Here is a 21,697-nt window from a genome sequence, read left to right as displayed (position 1 = left end):
GTGAGATTGCAGGGGACCCCCCACCCCCTAAACCAATCTGTCAGAATGACTATGATTTTAGCAACTGATTTCTGCACATTGTTAGCTGCAGTTATTGTACTGAATGAGATACAGGACATCATCATCATCATGATCGTTGTCGTCTTGTCTTTCTTCCTCCTGTTCTTCATCATTATTGCATTGGTACCCCTGATAGTTTTTACGTCTTACGTGGTAATGATGCCATTTTCTGAGAGCAGTTAAGTGTTACCACTATATGTTATTATATCGATCAACAGCTCCCAGCATCCTTACTCCTTACTCTTATGTTACGGTCTCAAACTCAAAGGACATGCATGGATTGGCTTTTATCGAAGTGGAAACTCCCAGACTGATTCAGACTGAATCTAAGGTCATTATGCCGAAACATAAGCCTGTTTGTATGTCCCTTCAATCTATACTCCAATCAATACAGACAGAGTGACCATTTTTCTTTATTTTCCTGAATAATCACCCGTTGAAGTTTCCTGGGGTTAGGAATGTTTTGGGGGGATTTGAGTCCCTCAGTCAAGCTCCCGATTCCCTTTTTTTCCGATCAAGCTGGGCTGAGGCGTGTTTTGGTACACTTTCTTTCCACTTTCATTATTATGACACCAACAGTGAAACCGTTGATGATGACTATGTCCCTCTGACTCATCTGGCAGAGTGGAAGAGCTCTGGTCATCATGCATATTGCAACCACCACCACACTACTTCCCATCTGTTCTAAGTCTTAGGAGGAACTATCAGAGAGGGTAGATTGTGAAATACATATTCAAGCAGGGGTTGGTCTCTTCTATAGATGTGCACCAATTCAAGAGCAACCTGGTGGAGAACAAGGGCCAATCTGTACATTTATCTCTCTCGTTAATATGTCCGGCTGAGAGCGTTGTTATTGTAATTGCCACCTTCTACTGCCTGAAGTGCCTGCCTGGTTGCCAAAATTGTTTGTGCATGAGCAAACTCTTCAGACTTCTTTTTGTCAAACCAATCAAACCATGCTAAAGTACAAATAACTCTGCAACCAGGCTAACTAAAAGCCATTACACAGAGCATTAATCAGAACTGCATGCTCCATTGATCCACAGAGAAATACTGCTGTGTAAATGGACATGCGTAACTCTTTGAATATGACAAGTGCTTTGCTTTGAGGGTATTTCCCTGGTTTGAATAAGCCTTAAGGTGTTTATTTACTTTCTCCAGGGCAATATATAACTCTGGTTTACTAATGAAAGTGTTGTTTTCATGAGGATCCCTCTTCAGGCCCTCACCATCATTCTAGTGACACATTACATGGTTGAACCCAGACAGTTTTAATCAACAGCTGTCGCTGATATATTGCAACTGTGCATCGACAAGACCAAATTGGTGCATGGTGTTCCCTCTTTCTACCCAGCAAGAGCAAACAACATGTGTGTCCACGACTATTATCACATAACCCACTTCAATCGCTGTGGTTAAATGGACAGCTTCATCTTTATGCATGTGCCCATTTACCGGCTCACAGATTCATTAAGCTGGGGGCGCACTGGCCAAATACAGATTGAACAGCCTGAACACAAGAGACTAGAATGAGATCTGCTGGAAATGAAACATGGTCATTTAGCTGCTGTATAAGAATAAGTAACACCTCATTTAGTTTTGGTTGAGACAGGTATCGTGCTTCTCCACAGGATTACCATTGTCAAAGCCACAGACACAAACAAATAGGAATAGTATTTTACTATTACCTGTACCTCTCAAACATTTCTTCTGTTATTGGCAGATTTTGTGATTTGACTCATTGGTTGTGCCAAGGATTATTGTATTGGAATTGTTATTTATCTATTTTCCTGAGCATACCAGGTCATTTTTATTCTCTGAATAAGGTGTTTGTGTGATGGAAAAACACATTATGTGCAGCTGAATAATTCCCCTGTTTTTTTTGGTCACCGTGAGACATTAATACTGTAGATCTTATTTTAATCAAGCTCCATACTATCACATGGGCAAAGTTGAATAGGTCGCGACTCCCTAGAGAGGAGGTCTCTCACTGTTTCCGATACCAAACTGCAACAATCTGTTTTAGTAAACCAGTGTGCATAATCTGATTCACTGGTTTTAGAGTTTACTCCATACAAATGGAGTAAGCTTTTTATGTAATATTTTGGCTAGAGAGAGTGTGAGAGTGGGCCTTGTATGGAATAAGCTGGGAACAAATACCTTTCCTGGGCGATGATGGTGATGATCCACAAAGCACAGATTCTTTATTTACTGTATACCATGGATGGGCTTGTATGTCCTTTCCTCTTATCCACAATGACCTACTTCTCTATACTTTCACGTAGTGTATACAGTACATTTATGTCCCTGTGGAAAATAGTGTAGGAGTACTGTATTTAAGTTTGTTTTTGAAATGCAAAAGGTGTTTTTAAGGAAACACCTTCAGATCACAAGGGTAGAAGATAATTGTGTAATGTGTTTGTAAAAAAAAAAAAAAACATTCATCCTCAGTCGCAAAATGATGTTGCGGTTTCTCTTCCTCTCCTTCTCCGTACTGCATCTGAAGAACTGCAGTTGCTCCGTGGTTCATTCCTTTTTGCTTTGCTTTGATTTGATTTGAACTCATTATGCTGACTTGAATTGAACCAGTTATTACAAAATAACTGTTTCTCGCCTGCGCAGAACAATAGGATTGTTAATCGTATTTGCATACTTAGTATGCTCGTTCAATTTATGGAGGGCTGGGTGGAAAATGGGACTGTGTCTAAGATTTTCCCAAGACTCAACAACACCCTGTGTGGCATCCTCTTGTTCAAACAGATGATAGTTAGAATGATGAGACACAAACTGGGAGCACTGTGGCTCATTTTCATGCATTTGTCAGTCATCTGAAACAGTCTTTATTTTTGAAGGGCTCCTGAGAGTTACTGAGGAATCTTGATCTCACTGTCTTATACTTTATACAACAACATCGAAGCCATTCTATAGAGATGTCTCTCATACTGTATATTCATAAACAGTCATTTTCAGGCCCAACGGAATGTTTCATTGTCCTCATTACAATTCGGTCGACTGCAGCCAAAACAACCATGTCCTGCTGACCTTTCTAAGCATGCAGAAATTACTCGTCTTTTGTTTCAAATACTGTATGTAACGTCATAGACATAACAACACAGATCAATTGTTAACAAAGGCTATTACCGTCGCATAGCTCTGCGAATGGTTCAACTGTGCTGTGCATGTGTCCTCACTATGTGATGAAGACAGACGGGCTCCCGAGTGGCGCAGTGGTCGAAGGTACTGCATCTCAGTGCTAGAGGTGTCACTACAGACCCTTGGTTCGATTCCAGGCTGTATCACAACCGGCCGTGATTGGGAGTCCCATAGGGCGGCGCACAATTGGCTCAGCGTTGTCCGGGTTAGGGTTTGGCCGGGGTAGGCCGTCATTGTAAATAAGAATTTGTTCTTAACTGACTTGCCTAGTTAAATAAAGGTTAAATATATATATTTTTTAAAGGTAGTGAAGGTCAATTTTTGTGTCTATGCCCGGCTTCCACTCCCCCTGGGGGAATGTGTGTTACATCAAACACAGAGAGTAATCAAAAAAACTTCAGATTTTAGATGTCACTTGGGCAGCGGGGCAGAATGCTACCTGATACTGGGACCAAGGCCCACATCTTTCAGCTCGATGCACACTAAATCTGTAACATGGCCTGCAGTTACTCTGCTCAGGTCTGCTATTGATCTTTAAGGTCTCTGTGGAGGCTTATATTTTGGAGGATGGTGGGGGCAGTGGGTGGGAGTTCTCTTTTTTATTTTTTATAATACCATCAAGCCCAGATTAACCATGGATTAGGGATCCCCACGTAGGGGATAATAATCCGCCTTTGGACCTCATGGTAGCATTGTTTGGAGTTGGACAGAGAATGTGTGTGTGTTAGGGGTGGGTTGTCCGCCCAGACACTGTAAATGTAATCTATTATATTAGAGAATAAATTTGACCTCTCAATACAAAGCAGCAGCAAAAGCAGAAAATCATTATTTTAATTAACTTAATCCTTTGCTTCCATGAACAATGCTTTTTGACTAATTGGAGAAATCATCATGCCTCATTTTTTTTCAAATATTATCTCGTTTTGTATATCTCCTTATCTGTAATGAGTACTAGGTTTAAACTCATATTACCAATGTTTAATTTCACAAAGTAGGAGGCTTTTTAATCGATCTGAAAATGAAGTGATTATTACGTTGCATGTTATTAGTCTTCTTCCTAGTCTGGCTTGTAAGTGCCTCTTTAGTATATTTGTCAGTCAGAAATGTGGGCAAGAGAGTGAATCTTCCATAAAACATTTTACGGTTTGGAGTATCATTAAGTTCACAACAGCTAGGGTTAGTCTTGTTGATATAGTGAGCAATTAGGTAATGTCCTAAATGATTCAAGCACATTTGAACCGTGGTTCACTCATGTTTTTGAACATACTGCACTTAGCCTTTCACGAAAGCTTAGAACTGAGGCTGCAGTTTGTGAATCCAGACGATGTGTGTGGCTAAACCACATTCTCTGTTCCTCAGGTCTGGACATGGCTGAGGTAGCTATATGTCAGTAATATATAAATGGATCACAGAACAGGAGAAAACAACTTGCTGCCATGCTGCCTGGGCTCAATGACTGAAATATATGTACTGACAAAAAGCATTACATAAAACCTTTTGAATTGAATTTGTATTGCAGGGCCATGGGGGAAAGTGTGTGGAGGAGCCTTATGTTATTCTGCTATCCAAGAATAGCAAAGCACCCTTTCCTGGCTCAAACAGCCAACCAATCAGCCTGTTACCAACCCTAAGTAAACTTTTGGAAAAAATGGTGTTTGACCAGATACAATGCTATTTCACAGTAAACAAATTTAAGATCAGATTTTCAGCACCCTTATAGGGAAGCGCATTCAACATGGACGGTACTTACACAAATAACTGATGATTGGCTGGGAGAAATTGATCATTAAAAAGATTGTGGGAGCTGTTTTGTTAGACTTCAGTGCAGCTTTTCACATTATTGATCATAATCTGGTGCTGGAAAATGTACGTGTTAGGGCAATGTGCCCAATGTGTTATATTGTGGATTGAGAGTTACCTGTCTAACAGAACAGAGAGTGTTCTTTAATAGAAGGCTCTACAACATAATCCAGGTAGAATCCGGCATTCCCCAGGGCAGCTATCTAGACCCCTTACTTTTAAAAATCTTTACTAATGACCTGCCACTGGCTCTGAGTAAAGCCTGTGTTTCTATGTATGCTGACTATACACGTCAGATATCACAGCAAGTGAAATCACTGCAACAAAGAGCTGCAGTCAGTTTCAGAATGGGCGGCAAGAAATAAGTTAGTCATTAATATATTTTTTTAAATAAAAGCATTGTATTTGGGACAAATCAGTCACTAAACCCTAAACCTCAACTACATTTTGTAATGAATATTGTGGAAATTGAGCAAGGAGACTAATCTGCCTTACAAACAGGACAACGGAATGGATCGCATGCAGCGACCCAAGGAAAGGACTCCGAAAAAGAGGGAAATGCGGCGGTGTTCTGGTCAGACTCCGAAAAAGGGCACATCGCGCACCACTTCCCAGCATTCTTCTTGCCAATGTCCAGTCTCTCGACAACAAGGTTGACGAAATCCGAGCAAGGGTGGCATTCCAGAGGGACATCAGAGACTGCAACGTTCTCTGCTTCACGGAAACATGGCTCACTGGGAAGACGCTATCCAGGGCGGTGCAGCCAAAGGGTTTCTCCACGCATCGCGCCGACAGAAACATACATCTCTCTGGTAAGAAGAGTGGCGGGGGCGTATGCCTCATGACTAACGGGACATGGTGTGATGAAGGAAACATACAGGAACTCAAATCCTTCTGTTCACCTGATTTAGAATTCCTCACAATCAAATGTAGACCGCATTATCTTCCAAGAGAATTATCTTCGATTATAATCACAGCCGTATATATCCCCCCCCAAGCAGACACATCGATGGCTCTGGACGAACTTTATTTAACTCTTTGCAAACTGGAAACCATTTATCCGGAGGCTGCATTCATTGTAGCTGGGGATTTTAACAAAGCTAATCTGAAAACAAGACTCCCTAAATTTTATCAGCATATCGATTGTGCAACCAGGGGTGGTAAAACCTTGGATCATTGTTACTCTAACTTCCGCGACGCATATAAGGCCCTGCCCCGCCCCCCTTTCGGGAAAGCTGACCACGACTCCATTTTGCTGATCCCTGCCTACAGGCAGAAATTAAAACAAGAGGCTCCCACGCTGAGGTCTGTCCAACGCTGGTCAGACCAAGCTGACTCTACACTCCAAGACTGCTTCCATCACGTGGACTGGGACATGTTTCGTATTGCGTCAGATGGAAATATTGACGAATACGCTGATTCGGTGTGCGAGTTCATTAGAACGTGCGTCGAATATGTCGTTCCCATAGCAACGATAAAAACATTCCCAAACCAGAAACCGTGGATTGATGGCAGCATTCGCGTGAAACTGAAAGCGCGAACCACTGCTTTTAATCAGGGCAAGGTGTCTGGTAACATGTCCGAATATAAACAATGCAGCTATTCCCTCCGCAAGGCTATTAAACAAGCTAAGCGTCAGTACAGAGACAAAGTGGAATCTCAATTCAATGGCTCAGACACAAGAGGCATGTGGCAGGGTCTACAGTCAATCACGGACTACAAGAAGAAACCCAGCCCAGTCACGGACCAGGATGTCTTGCTCCCAGGCAGACTAAATAACTTTTTGCCCGCTTTGAGGACAATACAGTGCCACTGACACGGCCTGCAACGAAAACATGCGGCCTCTCCTTCACTGCAGCCGAGGTGAGTAAGACATTTAAACGTGTTAACCCTCGCAAGGCTGCAGGCCCAGACGGCATCCCCAGCCGCGCCCTCAGAGCATGCGCAGACCAGCTGGCCGGTGTGTTTACGGACAGATTCAATCAATCCCTATACCAGTCTGCTGTTTCCACATGCTTCAAGAGGGCCACCATTGTTCCTGTTCCCAAGAAAGCTAAGGTAACTGAGCTAAACGACTACCGCCCCGTAGCACTCACTTCCGTCATCATGAAGTGCTTTGAGAGACTAGTCAAGGACCATATCACCTCCACCCTACCTGACACCCTAGACCCACTCCAATTTGCTTACCGCCCAAATAGGTCCACAGACGATGCAATCTCAACCACACTGCACACTGCCCTAACCCACCTGGACAAGAGGAATACCTATGTGAGAATGCTGTTCATCGACTACAGCTTGGCATTCAACACCATAGTACCCTCCAAGCTCGTCATCAAGCTCGAGACCCTGGGTCTCGACCCCGCCCTGTGCAACTGGGTACTGGACTTCCTGACGGGCCGCCCCCAGGTGGTGAGGGTAGGCAACAACATCTCCTCCCCGCTGATCCTCAACACGGGGGCCCCACAAGGGTGCGTTCTGAGCCCTCTCCTGTACTCCCTGTTCACCCACGACTGCGTGGCCACGCACCTGCAAACTACCTGCCCTCCAGGACACCTACACCACCCGTTGTTACAGGAAGGCCATAAAGATCATCAAGGACATCAACCACCCGAGCCACTGCCTGTTCACCCCGCTATCATCCAGAAGGCGAGGTCAGTACAGGTGCATCAAAGCTGGGACCGAGAGACTGAAAAACAGCTTCTATCTCAAGGCCATCAGACTGTTAAACAGCCACCACTAACATTGAGTGGCTGCTGCCAACACACTGTCATTGACACTGACCCAACTCCAGCCATTTTAATAATGGGAAATGATGTAAATATATCACTAGCCACTTTAAACAATGCTACCTTATATAATGTTACTTAACCTACATTATTCATCTCATATGCATATGTATATACTGTACTCTACATCATCGACTGCATCCCTATGTAATACATGTATCACTAGCCACTAACTATGCCACTTTGTTTACTTTGTCTACACACTCATCTCATATGTATATACTGTACTCGATACCATCTACTGTATGCTGCTCTGTACCATCACTCATTCATATATCCTTATGTACATATTCCTTATCCCCTTACACTGTGTATAAGACAGTCGTTTTGGAATTGTTAGTTAGATTACTTGTTGGTTATCACTGCATTGTCGGAACTAGAAGCACAAGCATTTCGCTACACTCGCATTAACATCTGCTAACCGTGTGTGTGTGTGACAAATAAAATTTGATTTGAACTGCTTGGAGTAACCCAGTATTCTACACGGAGAGCTAACATCAGTATGTCAATCTCTCCTGGCTCAAAGTAGAGGAGAGATTGACTTCATCCCTACTTGTATTTGTGAGTAGTTTTGACATGTTGAATGTACCGAGCTGTCTGTTTAAACTACTAGAACACAGCTCAGACACCCATGTATACCCCACACAACATGCCACCAGAGGTCTCTTCTCAAGTCCAGAACAGACTTTAGAACACAGTACTCCATAGAGCCATTACTACATGGAACTCTATTTCACATCAAGTAACTCATGCATTCAGTAAAATAAGATTTAAAATAAAACTATAAAAAAATACACCTTATGGAACTGCGGGGATTGTGAAGAGACACACACAGGCACAGACACACGCATATACACACACAAACACACACACACACATATAATAACATACGCACTATACACACACATACACACAGATTTTGTGTTGTAGATATGTAGTAGTAGAGTAGTGGTCTGAGGACACACTTAATGTGTAGTGAAATCTGTTGCGAAATGTAATGTAATGTTTTTAATTCTATATACACTACATTACCAAAAGTATGTGGACAACTGCTCGTTGAATATCTCATTCCAAAATCATGGGCATTAATATGGAATTGGTCCCCCATTTGCTGCTATAACAGCTTCAACTCTTCTGGGAAGGCTTTCTACTAGATGTTGGAACATTGCTGCAGGGACCTGCTTCCATTCAGCCACAAGAGCATTAGTGAGGTCAGGCACAGATGTTGGGCGATTAGGCTTGGCTCGAAGTTGGAATTACAATTCATCAAAGGTGTTTGATGAGGTCAGGGCTGTTGTTGAGGTCAGGGCTCTGTGCAGGCCAGTCAAATTCTTCCACACAGAACTCAACAAACCATTTCTGTATGGAACTCGCTATGTGCACAAGGGCATTGTCATGCTGAAACAGGAAACGGCCTTGCCAAAATTGTTAATACAAGGTTGGAAGCATAGAATCGTCTAGAATGTCATTGTGTGCTGTAGCCTTAAGATTTCCTTTCAGGCGCATGAATGATCAGTTCCTGAAGGAAATTTCAGAACGGCGCTAAGTTCTCTACCCACTCTTCAAAGTGATAGAAACGTGTAGCTCTCGTAGTTGATAAACTGTACATTGATAACCAACTGTTCTGAGACACCAAGACTACTCCATGGCTATTCTCGATAATAGTTCCCATAGAGGAGTCGAATACTATCCATGGTAGGGATTGTTATAAAAACAGGAAAACAATAAAATACAATAATTGATAAAGAAATAAATTACAAATACACTATACCATTCAAGATAGAGAATGTTGTAAAATAATATTTATAAATGGATAAAAGACAGCATTAGACGAAAGGACAATTATTGAAATAATACATCTTAAAATATAAGGAACTGGAACACAAAAGTACTCAAAAGCCCGAAAATAGGTAGGAATCAACATGGTAGAGATAAAAACAGAGGACATAGAAGGAACAGTATGTGGGTATGTGCGGGTGTATATGTGGGGGGAGTGTTGTTGTGATGGAAGATGGGGTATGTGTTTTTGTGATTGAGAAAGTGTGGTGAGTTGAGTGAAAAAGGAAAATGGAGCCCATGTGTGTCTGCGAGCAGAAGTTGTGACAGAGCGAGTTTTCAATTTTGTGCAGTTATGCGATACACAGTAAATCTTTTAATACATTACAAATATAGTATATTTATTTATTGTCCTATCATGATGGAACGGTCCCCAACCCTATACCTAGACACCCACCTGAGCGACCCACAGACCTTAGAGAAGAGAAGTCTTCATGATGCTCTCTGCGCATTTAACGGACCTCTGAGACTATCACAGTGCAGGTGCATTTATACGGAGACTTGATTACACACAGGTGGATTGTATTTATCATCATTAGTCATTTAGGTCAACATTGGATCATTCAGAGATCCTCACTGAACTTCTGGAGAGAGTTTGCTGCACTGAAAGTAAAGGGGCTGAATAATTTTTGCAAGCCCAATTTTTCAGTTTTTGATTTGTTAAAAAAGTTTGAAATATCCAATAAATGTCGTTCCACTTCATGATTGTGTCCCACTGATTGTTGATTAAGTTCAAGGGGGCCGAATACTTTCGCAAGGCATATATATATATATGCAACCGGTCAGGATGCTCTCGATGGTGCAGCTGTAGAACTTTGTGAGGATCTGGGGACCCATTCCAAATCTTTTCAGTCTCCTGTGGGGGAAAAGGTTTTGTCGTGCCCTCTTCACCACTGTCTTGGTGTGTTGGGACCATGATAGTTTGTTGGTGATGTGGTGATGTCAGTATTTCCTGTAGTCCACGATCAGCTCCGTTGTCTTGCTCACATTGAGGGAGAAGTTGTTGTCCAGGCACTACACTGCCAGTTCTCTGACCTCCCTATAGACTGTCTCATAGTATGTCGGTGATCAGGCCTACCACTGTTGTGTCATCAGCAAGCTTAATGATGGTGTTGGAGTATTGTTTGGCCACGCAGTCGTAGGTGAACAGGGAGTACAGGAGGGTACTAAGTACACAACCCTAAGGGGCCCCAGTGTTGAGTATCAGCGTGGCTGACGTGTTGTTGCTTACCCTTACCACCTGGGAGCAGCTCGTCAGGAAGTCCAGGATCCAGTTGCAGAGGGAGGTGTTTAGTCCCAGGGTCCTTAGCTTAGTGATGAGCTTCGTGGGAACTATGGAGTTGAATGCTGAGCTGTAGTCAATGAACAGCATTCTCACATAGGTGTTAGTTTTGTCCAGGTGGGAAAGGGCAGTGTGGATTGAGATCTGTGGATCTGTTGGGGCGGTATGCAAATTGGAGTGGGTATCTTTGCTTGTTTGATGGTTCGTCTGAGGGGATAGCGGGATTTCTAAAAGCGCTCAGATTAGTGTCCCGCTCCTTGAAAGCGGCAGCTCTAGCATTTAGCTCGATGCGGATGCTGCCTGTAAATCCATGGTTTCTGGTAGGGATATGTATGTATGGTCACTGTGGAGACAACGTCGTCGATGCACTTATTGATGAAGCCGATGACTGAGGTGGTATATTCCTCAATGCTATTTAATGAATCCCAGAACATACTGGTACTTCCTGCTTCCTGCTTTTACTTTTTGCTAGTAAGCAGGAATCGAGACAGAATTATGGTCAGATTTTTTCAAAAGGAGGGCGGGGGAGAGCTTTGCATACATCTCTGTGTGTGGAGTAAAGGTGGTCTAGAGTTTTTTTTACCTCTGGTTGCAGATGTGACATGCTGGTAAAAATTTGGTAAAACTGATTTAAGTTGGCCTGCATTATTAAAGTCCCCGGCCACTACGAGCACGCTTCTGGATGAGCATTTTCTTGTTTGCTTATGGCCTTATAGAGTTGTTTTAGTGTGGTCTTACAGCTACGAATAATATAGATGAGAACTCTCTTGGTAGATAGTGTGGTCTACAACTTATCATAAGGTACTCTACCTCAGGCGAGCAATACCTCGAGACTTCTTTAATATTAAACATTGCGCAGCAGCTGTTATTGAAAAAGAAACACACACCCCACCCCTCATCTTACCAGACGTAGCTTCTTCTCTGTTCTACCCGTGTATGGAAAATCCAGCCAGCTCTATATTATATTAGTGAGATGTACGAGGCTCAATCAAGCCTGTCTTCTTGACTACTTTCGTATGTCATTTTCGCTGGCACCAAAAGTTTAAAAAGTGTTGATAGAGGACAGAATGCGGTCAGACACTTATTTAAACCTCATGGCTTGGTTTTTGCTCTGACATGAACTGTCAACTATGGGACATTATATAGACAGTTGTGTGCCTTTCAAAATCATGTCCAATCAATTGGATTTACTACAGGTGAACTCCAATCAAGTTGTAGAAACATCTCAAGGATGATCAATGGAAACAGGATGCACCTGAGCTCAATTTCGAGTCTCATAGCAAAGGGTCTGATTACTTATATAAATAAGGTATTTCTGTTTTTTGATTTAATACATTTGCAAAAATGTCTAAAAACCAAGCCATGAGGTCGGAAGGAATTGTCCGTAGAGCTCTGAGACAGGATTGTGTTGGGGGACAGATCTGTTAAGGGTACCAAAATATTTCTGTAGTATTTTATGGTCCCCAAGAACACATTGGCCTCCATTATTCTTAAATGGAAGATGTTTGGAACCACCAAGACGTCCTACAGCTGGTCGCCCGGCCAAACTGAGCAATCGGGGGAGAAGGGCCTTGGTCAAGGAGGTGACCAAGAACCCGATGGTGACTGACAGAATTCCAGAGTTCCTCTGTGGAGATGGGAGAACCTTCCAGAAGGACAACCATCTCTGCAGCATTCCACCAATCAGGCCTTTATGTTAGATTGGCCAGACGCAAGCCACTCCTCAATAAAATGTTGATGACAGCCTGCTTGGAGTTTAAAAAGTCACCTAAAGGACACTCAGACCATGTTTTTCAGCGGCAGGGACTGGGAGACAAGTTAGGATCTAGAGAAAGGTGAACAGAGCATAGTACAGAGAGATCCTTGATGAAAACCTGCTCCAGAGCACTCGGAACCTCAGACTGGGGGCGAAGGTTCACCTTCCAACAGGACAACGATCCTAAGCACACAGCCAAGACCACGCTGGAGTGGCTTCGGGACAAGTCTCGGAATGTCCTTGAGTGGCCCAGCCAGAGCTCGGATTTAAACCTGATCGAACATCTCCGGAGAGACCTGAAAATGGCTGTGCAGCGACGCTCCCCATCCAACCTGACAGAGCTTGAGAGGATCTGCAGAGGAGAATGGGAGAAACTCCCAAATACTGGTGTGCCAAGATTGTAGCATCATACCCAAGAAAACTCAAGGCTGTAATTCCTGCTAAAGGTGCTTCAACAAAGTACTAAGTAAAGGGTCTACTTATGTAAATGTGATATTTCTGTTTTTTTTCTCCAAAAGCCTCTTTTTGCTTTGTCATTGTGGGGTACTGTGTGTAGATTGATGAAGATTTGTATTTCTTTTTTCCATTTTAGAATAAGGCTGTAACGTAACAAAATGTGGAAAAAGTCCAGGTGTCTGAATACTTTCCAAATGCACTGTATATATTTAAAATAACATATTTATAAAAAAGTATATGGAAATTATACAGACAATTACATTGATAGAAGTACTGTATATGCAATATTAATGCTGTTCCACCCCCAAGAAAAGATTGATAAATAAAAATAAAGGATTTCCCTTCACTGGAACTAAGGGGACTAGCCCGAACCATGAAAGACACCCCAGACAATTATTCCTCCTTTACCAAACTTTACAGTTGCCACTATGCATTTTGGCAGGTAGCGTTCTCCTGGCATCTGCCAAATTCCAAATTCGTCCGTCTGACTGCCAGATGGTGAAGCGTGATTCACCACTCCATAGAACACATTTCCACTGCTCCAGAGTCCAATGGCAGCAAGCTTTACACCACTCCAGCCGACTCTTGGCCATGGAAAGCTCCCAATATTCAGTTTTTGTGCTGACTTTACTTCCAGGGGCAGTTTGGAACTCGGTAGTGAGTGTTTTAACCAAGGACAGACAAATTTTACAATCTTCAGCACTCGGCGGTCCCGTTTTGTGGGCTTTTGTGGCCTACCACATTGCAGCTGAGCCGTTGTTGCTCCAATAACAGCACTTACAGTTGACCGGGGCAGCTTTAGCAGGACAGAAATTTCACTAACTGACTTGTTGGAAAGGTGGCATCCTATGACAGGGACACTTTGAAAGTCACTGAGTCCTTCAGTAAGGCCATTCCACTGCCAATGTTTGTCTATGGAGATTGCATGGCTGTGTGCCCGATTTTATACACCTGTCAGCAATGGGTGTGGCTGAAATAGCTGTATCTACTAATTTGAAGGGGTGTCCACATACTTTTATACATATATATATATATATATATATATATATATGGTAACTGCCTATATTTGTCTAGAAGAGTAGCTGCTGCCTTAGCGCTTTAGCCACACACACCAGTGATGTGTTTGGTGTTAAAAAGGGAACTGTATGAGAGAATGCATGTTCAGTTAGCCTATTGGGTATTAGTTAGTTTATATGATTGTGCAAGAATAGAAACCTGGTTTTGTTGATAATTAAATGCCTGGCTTTTATGAAAGATCCCAAAAGTTACACAGATCCTAACACAGAGGTGTTATATCCCTTCCTGTGATTCAATATCATTTGTTATGGTCTCTTCGTACACTGGTAAGATTAAACCATATGTCAATGATTCCAACATTGCTGTTCTTTGGCACTGTTTTGTGTGAAAATTAAATTGCCATGACAAGGATGGACCTGTTGCACAGAATGACATTCCAGCAAGCACATAACATGCTGAGAACCATATGTTTCTTAGAGCTTGGTGAGAGTGTGGTTCTATGGTTATTTTGCATACAACCTTCCAACAACATTCTGGGAACGGTGCAGGATAGTTGCCTGGTTTTGGAAAATTCTCAGCACATTTTAAGGAACAAAATAACGTTACTTTCTTGGTATTTCATTACTCTAACAGAACGTTTCCTAAAAGTTCAAACATGGTTACATTTCATACAATTTTGGTAATGTTCTAGGGAGGTTCTCCAACTGGTTTAACATTGGGAATGTTCTCAAATAGTTCAGAGAACATTAAGAAACAACGTTCCTCTGTGGGAATTTCAGTACTGCAGTGTAATGTTTCCTTATGGTTCTATTTAAATTAAAGTTCTCAAATTGTACAGAGAATGTTAAGAAAACATTCCATAAAAACCACAAGCAAACTTTAGTAACATTCAGAGAACGTTCAAACATTATTTAAAAACATACATTCGGTTTTCAGCATCAAGAAAACTCTATACTCTATCTGTGATATCAATACGTTCTTGTTTCCTTTGGAATTTCATCTGTTTGAATAGACTAAAATGAGCAGCTTTGTATGAGTTTGGAAAAACAGCTCCATCCTGGTGATGCATTGGACTAATTCCATGGCTAGAGAACAAAGTATCATAGGTTTGAATCTCACTGACACTGCCACAAAAATAAATAAATGTGTTTGCATGTTTAATGCTAAAGCAAATGAATTTACATGTGTCCTATCTGTGCTTGGAGTTAAAAACCGTTAACCATAACTAAGCTAGTAGTGTTCTCAGAAAGTTATTTTATTTCTGTTCTCAGAACATTCATAAAACTTTCAAGGAATCATAGTAAAACATTATCAGAACCTCCCTGCAACCTAAAAAACAACTTTCCCAGGACAGACTAAATGTTCTCAGAACGTTTAAAAAACATTACGTTTTACCGGTCAGGACACTTATGGCGTCGTTGTTTTTGGGAAACCAAAAATGTACGTTCCCACAACTTCCAAGGAACCATTTCACTTCCTCTGACGCAGCAGCAGAGGTTTGTTTCTTCAGTGAGAAGCAGTTTTGTACCGCACTGTATATGAACAAAGATATTGCAAGCTTCATAAGGGTTGTAGATTTCCCTCCGCCCCTAAAAAGAATTAGAAACTAATCTAATATCTCCACTCAGAATTATATAATTAGGCAAATTCTTAGTTAAATTGGAAAGGTATTTGAGAAGGAACAAAACATTTGACAGACAACAGCGGTAGAGACAGTAGTTGTGGAAGTTCTTATAAAAAAAATGTAATTAGGGCTCTATTCGATCCGCATCGCAGAAGTTCAGCTTTACAGCGTGATTGAAATTTAGAAGCAATGTTTCTGCTTCAGCGGAGACTGCATTCACGGTAAACACTCCATATTTCGACTCAATTGGAAATGACAGAATCTGTAACGCTTTATAGATTGAAAAGAGCCCTTCGTTATTTCGCTGTTACATTGTGTTCACTGTACATAAAAATATGAGTCTCCATTTATGCACCTGTCTGAATATAAAAAATTACAAGATTAAAACATCACAATCCTCTCATCTCCTGTCTTCACCCTCCAGTGACCACAGAACAGTTCTTTGAAACCTCGGGCCATGCACCGGTGGGGTAATCAGCTTTCAGCCCCTACCCACCTCGTGATGAACTTCATCTGGAATCTTTAAATAAGGACTGGTTCATTAATAAATGTCTTTGAGTTCAAATGTGCACAATTAACAATGTTAGAGAGAGCCTGTCTGGAGACAATCTTTTGATGGCCACCCATAATGCTGAAAATAAAAGATCAAGGTCTGCTTGCTAACAATCCAACTCCCCCTCCCCTTTACATAATACATCAGAATGATCCTCGGCAAGGTAATAAGGGCTAATAGTTCACAGAGAAGTGTGTCAGGGAAGATATGTACAGTGTAGATGAAATGATAAGGAATACCTCTAGGTTGTTGAGACAGAAATGTATTAATCAGAATATCCCTCGTTAATCTTGGTAACATCTTGTGCACTTCAAAAGGCTACAGGCCCTATTGGTGGGTTGAGTCACAGGTGATTTCATTATTATCCTTTGTGTGTTGCCATGTTTTGCAGAGAGACCGCACAAGATCCCCAGACATCTCACTGGAAAATGGCCAATCTACTGTTTCATTTCCTCCTATTAATTGAGTAATTCTGTCTGTCTATCTCTCCCCGCCTTGCCTCTCTGTCTCCCCCCCTCTCTCTCTCTCTCAGACGAACAAGGCAGTGTCTAAGGGGGACTTTCACTTGGCCAGCTCCAGCTCCAGACGTGCCCTCTTCCTGGCTGTGCTGTCAATCACCATCGGGACAGGCATATATGTGGGCCTGGCTGTAGCGCTCATCGCATACCTCTCCAAGAACCACCACTTGTAGCCTTGCCCTGGCCCCACCCCCTGCACTACAGGACTGATTGCGGTGGGGGAGTGGTTCACTTGGGGGCAGTTTAACAATGGAATTTAGGCCTGCAAACTATGGGACTATCAGGATGAACAGAACCTGGCCATATGATTGACTCAATTCATGGGATGTAACATAAGAGGGTTATGATATGGAAAATAGTCTTGTAATGGTCAAGTCAAAGAAAAACTGGAAACTCTTAGTCGTTCCATACGCAACTGAATATTTTGTTCTTCAGATGTCTAAAATTGGTGTGTGAGTTTTACCAAGGCAAGACACATCCTTTGAGAGGTCAGACCAACCTGCACTAAATATTACCTGTACCAAGGGCGTAGTGTTCGTTTACGGGGCATGCTCTCTGCTCGGTTAACAGTGGGTTGTGGAGTGGGCTGCTTTATGTTCAGCTACATTTACCACACTATCAGTCACATTTGGCAGCTCCTGTCGAGTATAAAGAGGGTGGATAAAAGTGCTTTTAAAGCTGTCACTCATCCATACATTCAACCTGTATACATGTAATCTACATCACATTGAATTGATCTGTGGAAGTTGCATACTAGAGACTGCAGCTCACTTATTAAGTAAGGTGATGGTCTATATACTGCACTCTAATACAGTATCTTGGTGGTCCTATTATCTCAAGGGAGAACTGATGTGTCCTCACGGCACAATATTTTTTAACACATGCCACACACCTGAAATGTGGAGCTTTGTTGGAACCCTAAGACAACATGCTTTTGTGTGTTTCGTCAGGGACATCAAGTGCACAGGCTTGCAGCTCTCTGACAGAACCTGCTTACACAGAGATACCTCCATGTTGATAGGCACAAATCACTAAGGAAGAGAAAGCAGACGAGTCTTTAGAGGCAGAAGCCATGCTGTAAATACCTCGATACATGCCTAACTGCAATATTTTTTTTTGCAATACTATTTATTTTCCTGTTGTATACTGCTACTATGTATGGGCGGCAAGTAGCCTCGCAGTTAAGAGCGTTGGGGTGGTAACCAAAAAGGTTGCTGGTTCGAATCCCCAAGACGACTAGGTGGGAAAATCTGTCTATGTGCCCTTGAGCAAGGCACTTCACCCTAATTGCTCCAGAATTGCCATCAACAATGGCTGATCTCTGGCTGTGACCCCACTTTCCTAGGGTGTCTCAGGGGGAGTGAGTTATGCAAAAAACACATTTCCAATTCATACATATGTATAATACACACTTTTACATGTGTGAAGTAGGACAAATGTAATTATTATTATGTCAAAACTGTCAATTTTGGGGGGAAACTCATTGGACTCAGTGTTTGACATAAAAGTGCTTGCAAATTAAATGTATTTCCAGAAAAAAATGGCTGATTTCACAGTCTGACTTGGGTTAGTTCAGCTGCTAAAATTATAGTTTTTTTCCTTCATGCACACAGTATTACCACATTAAGTAATATGGTCTTGCAGGTTAGGCTATTTTGTTGCATATACTGTACAGCATAAAATACTTTTAAAAAAATACTATGTGCAATGTAAAGGCTTCTAACAAACAAAAATATTACTTGAACACACCAAAAGATTACTGAGTGTTTATTGAGGTCAATATAGACCTACATTATGGACCCTGCTCAAGCATCAGGTTTCTCCACTCACTCCCCTAACTCCCTATCCTCTCCTCCACTGCACACACACTATTGCAACTCTATTACACCCAGCCTTGCACCCAAGAATGACTAATCACCTGCACGCACTGTGCATATTTCATGGCAGCAGAAACATCTCACTGCCTGTCAGAAATATTAGCTTGCCAGGCGCCCAGATGATTTATACATTTTACATGACATTGCGGGCACCTTAATTGCTCCAACCCCTCTTCTTCTGTCCCTCCTATATGATATGAGAGTGTGGGATTGGGTGATTGGAGGTTTGGTGAGTGGGACCCTGTGGACACGATCAGAGGGAGGCCGGGTTTCTCTCTAATTAATGAAAACGTAATTCAGCTCAGAGCGGATGTTCCGCTGGCTGTAATTAACGCGTCTCTATGTGCTTGCCAAGACTTCAATGTCGGGGGGGGATATAGTTGTATCATAACTATATGTGACATGAGAGAGACTCAGTGGTATTGTACTCAAAACAACCTGTATTCGTCACATGCTTCCTAAACAACAGATTGTAGACTAACAGTGAAATGCTTACTTACATGGCCCGTCCCAACAACGCAGAGAGAAAGACAATAGAGAAGTAAAATACATAACCATAAAAATAATACCAATAGGCTATCAGACTCTGGAGTCACAGGGGCTGGGAAACCCAGCAGAGGCAATAACAACAGCCATTCTGTAAATGCAAGGAGGATTGATGGTAAAGAAGACATCTACCACCTAGCGTTTATGGCTATAGACTGGAATGGTTAAGATACCCTTTTTTAGGCACGGGGAAATTGGATTGCAACAATAACCATGGAAATCAATAGCCTATTCCAATATCGGTATTGTCTAGACCTCCAACATGTGTTACGATACGATAAAGAAGCAGATGAGACACTCCTTTGCATTTGGCCATCAAAGTATTGGACTCGACCATACACAGACTTTTAACATGTATTGACAGCACTGGAACAATGCATTAGAGCTCTCATTGTTAAACAGAGGGCCCCTTATCACCAGAAAACTAACAAGCGACTCCAAGGCAATGAGCTGCCAATAGGGATAAACGCCTGCTGCGAACATCTGTGTGCTAAGAGCAGCCCACAACCCTATCTAATAAGGGGTGAAATGGTGGAGGGCTGGAGAGCGGGGGACTGAGGGAGTGGGGGAAGATGGGTAATTAGCTTAATGGACAGTGGCTTCAACAATGTTTTTGTTAACTAGCAGGACATCTGATTTGAAAAGCAGAGATGATGATTGCGCAGTCTATTCATATCTGCATTGTCGTATCCTCTAAAACATGTGAAGGGCATTGATTATGGTTGTGTACTGTAAGACTGCTCTTTGAGGCAGAGTTGGCAGGGTAAGATCTAAAAGGAGATATGTTTTAATTCAAATGTCGATTAGCACAACACCCCCATTTGACACTTAACTCTCAATGTCAATCATTGAGTCAAATACAGTGTTCGGCTCCAGAGATTTGATAGGTTAGACAAAATATGTATAGTAGCACTAGCTACAATACATATCATTGCTGGTAGCAACAAAAAGTGAATGAAATGAGAAGTTGCTACCATTCATCACATGGTGTGGTTCTTGTGGCGAGGAGGAATCTAGTCGATGAATGACAGCAGCTGTTTTTCTCCCAAGGCTCATTAATTGTAAATGAACAGTGATTGAGTTTTCTTCCACAGAAAAACTGGGCCTGGCTGGGCTCTGTTGAGAAGGAGACAAAGAGGGACAGACAGGTTTATATTAGCTTTTGCAGCAGTTTGACATTTGTGACTTGTTTTATGAAACTAGGTGTATGTCGCGTGCCACTACTTCACAGGAGAGCCATTTGAACATAAACTTTAAAAAATATATATATCATTTTTGGGCAGAATTGCCTTTTGGAACATGTGAACTTTCACGTGCCTTAATAACAAACTTGTATGCCAACTGTAAATACAAATAAATACAAATAATTGGTTTAGCCGCCCAGTTTTGAAATCAGTGGAATGCCTGGTGCAATTAAGAGTATGATGGCTAAGGAGATGGAGAAAAATATCACGTTTAAATGCAAATATGCAGAGGGGTCGAAAAGAGAACACAGAAGGCTGTTGTAAAAAACACTTGTCTCCGGATAACATCTTCAAACTAAGGGCAACCATGACATCCGTGACAGAGAGGGAGAAGCGTCCATCCATGTATACGGGTAAGATAGTCTAGCTAGCTACATTTTCAGATATTATACGTTCCTATACGTTTTCATTTAAAGTTCAAACTTACTGTTAGCTAGCTAGCTAATGTTAGCTTGCTGGCTTGCTAGCTAACGTTAAATTACATGTATGATCTGTGTAGTAATATTAATTGTTTCTCAGAGCCATTTACATTGCTAGTTATAGCCTAATGTTAGCTAGCTAGCTAACATTGAACCTGGTTGGTTAGCTACCTGCAGATTCATACAGGGTAGTAATGTTATGAGTTGGGATTATGGTTCATTGTTTAGCTAGCTAGCTACATGTCTAAACAAAAGACTCCACTATGCAAGTAACTATTTCACTACACCGTCTGTATCCTGTGCATGTGACAAATAAAGTTTATCAAATGAAATCATAGTATGTGTTTACTAGAGACGGTAATGTGAAGAACATGACCTGCACCAAAGTTGGGCCAAAGTTGGGCCAATGAGACAATGTCCAAGTGAAAAAATTATCCGGAAGAATGCCCTGCTTTTATTTCGTCACACTCACAACCGTAAGCTATTTTCTGTAATTGGCTCGACATTCATTTGTAAATAATGATTTTGTTGTGAGTTTATTTTCCTGTAATAATGAAAACAAATTAGCTAAAGTGAAGACGTTGTCAGCTATATGATAATTATTTGAACTGGCTAGCCAGCTAAGTTAACATTAGCTAGTTAGTTAACAAGCTAGAAACTAACCAAAACATTGTTTAGAAAGTTTATTTTAGTAGCCTGGTTTGATAGATTGACATATACTCATTTCATTTTTAAACAGGTGGGTTTATTGGTGTTAAAATACACTAGTT

General features: G+C 41.8%; 1 protein-coding gene across 2 annotated transcripts in view; it reads left to right on the top strand.

The window, feature by feature from the left end:
• Window positions 1-21,282, top strand: part of LOC118401047 (synapse differentiation-inducing gene protein 1-like) — a 37,078-nt gene extending 15,796 nt beyond the window's left edge. For both annotated transcript variants that reach the window (XM_035798225.2, XM_035798234.2), the window contains exon 4: window positions 16,856-21,282. In XM_035798225.2, coding sequence (XP_035654118.1) covers window positions 16,856-17,014 — 159 coding nt within the window. In that variant the 3' untranslated portion in view covers window positions 17,015-21,282. The remainder of the gene's footprint in view (window positions 1-16,855) is intronic.
• Window positions 21,283-21,697: the final 415 nt, after the last annotated feature.

The sequence above is a fragment of the Oncorhynchus keta genome, chromosome 2 (genome assembly GCF_023373465.1).
Source record: "Oncorhynchus keta strain PuntledgeMale-10-30-2019 chromosome 2, Oket_V2, whole genome shotgun sequence".
Lineage (NCBI taxonomy): Eukaryota > Metazoa > Chordata > Actinopteri > Salmoniformes > Salmonidae > Oncorhynchus > Oncorhynchus keta.
Note: the sequence above shows the minus strand (reverse complement) of the source record. Positions and strands in the feature narration are given on the sequence as shown.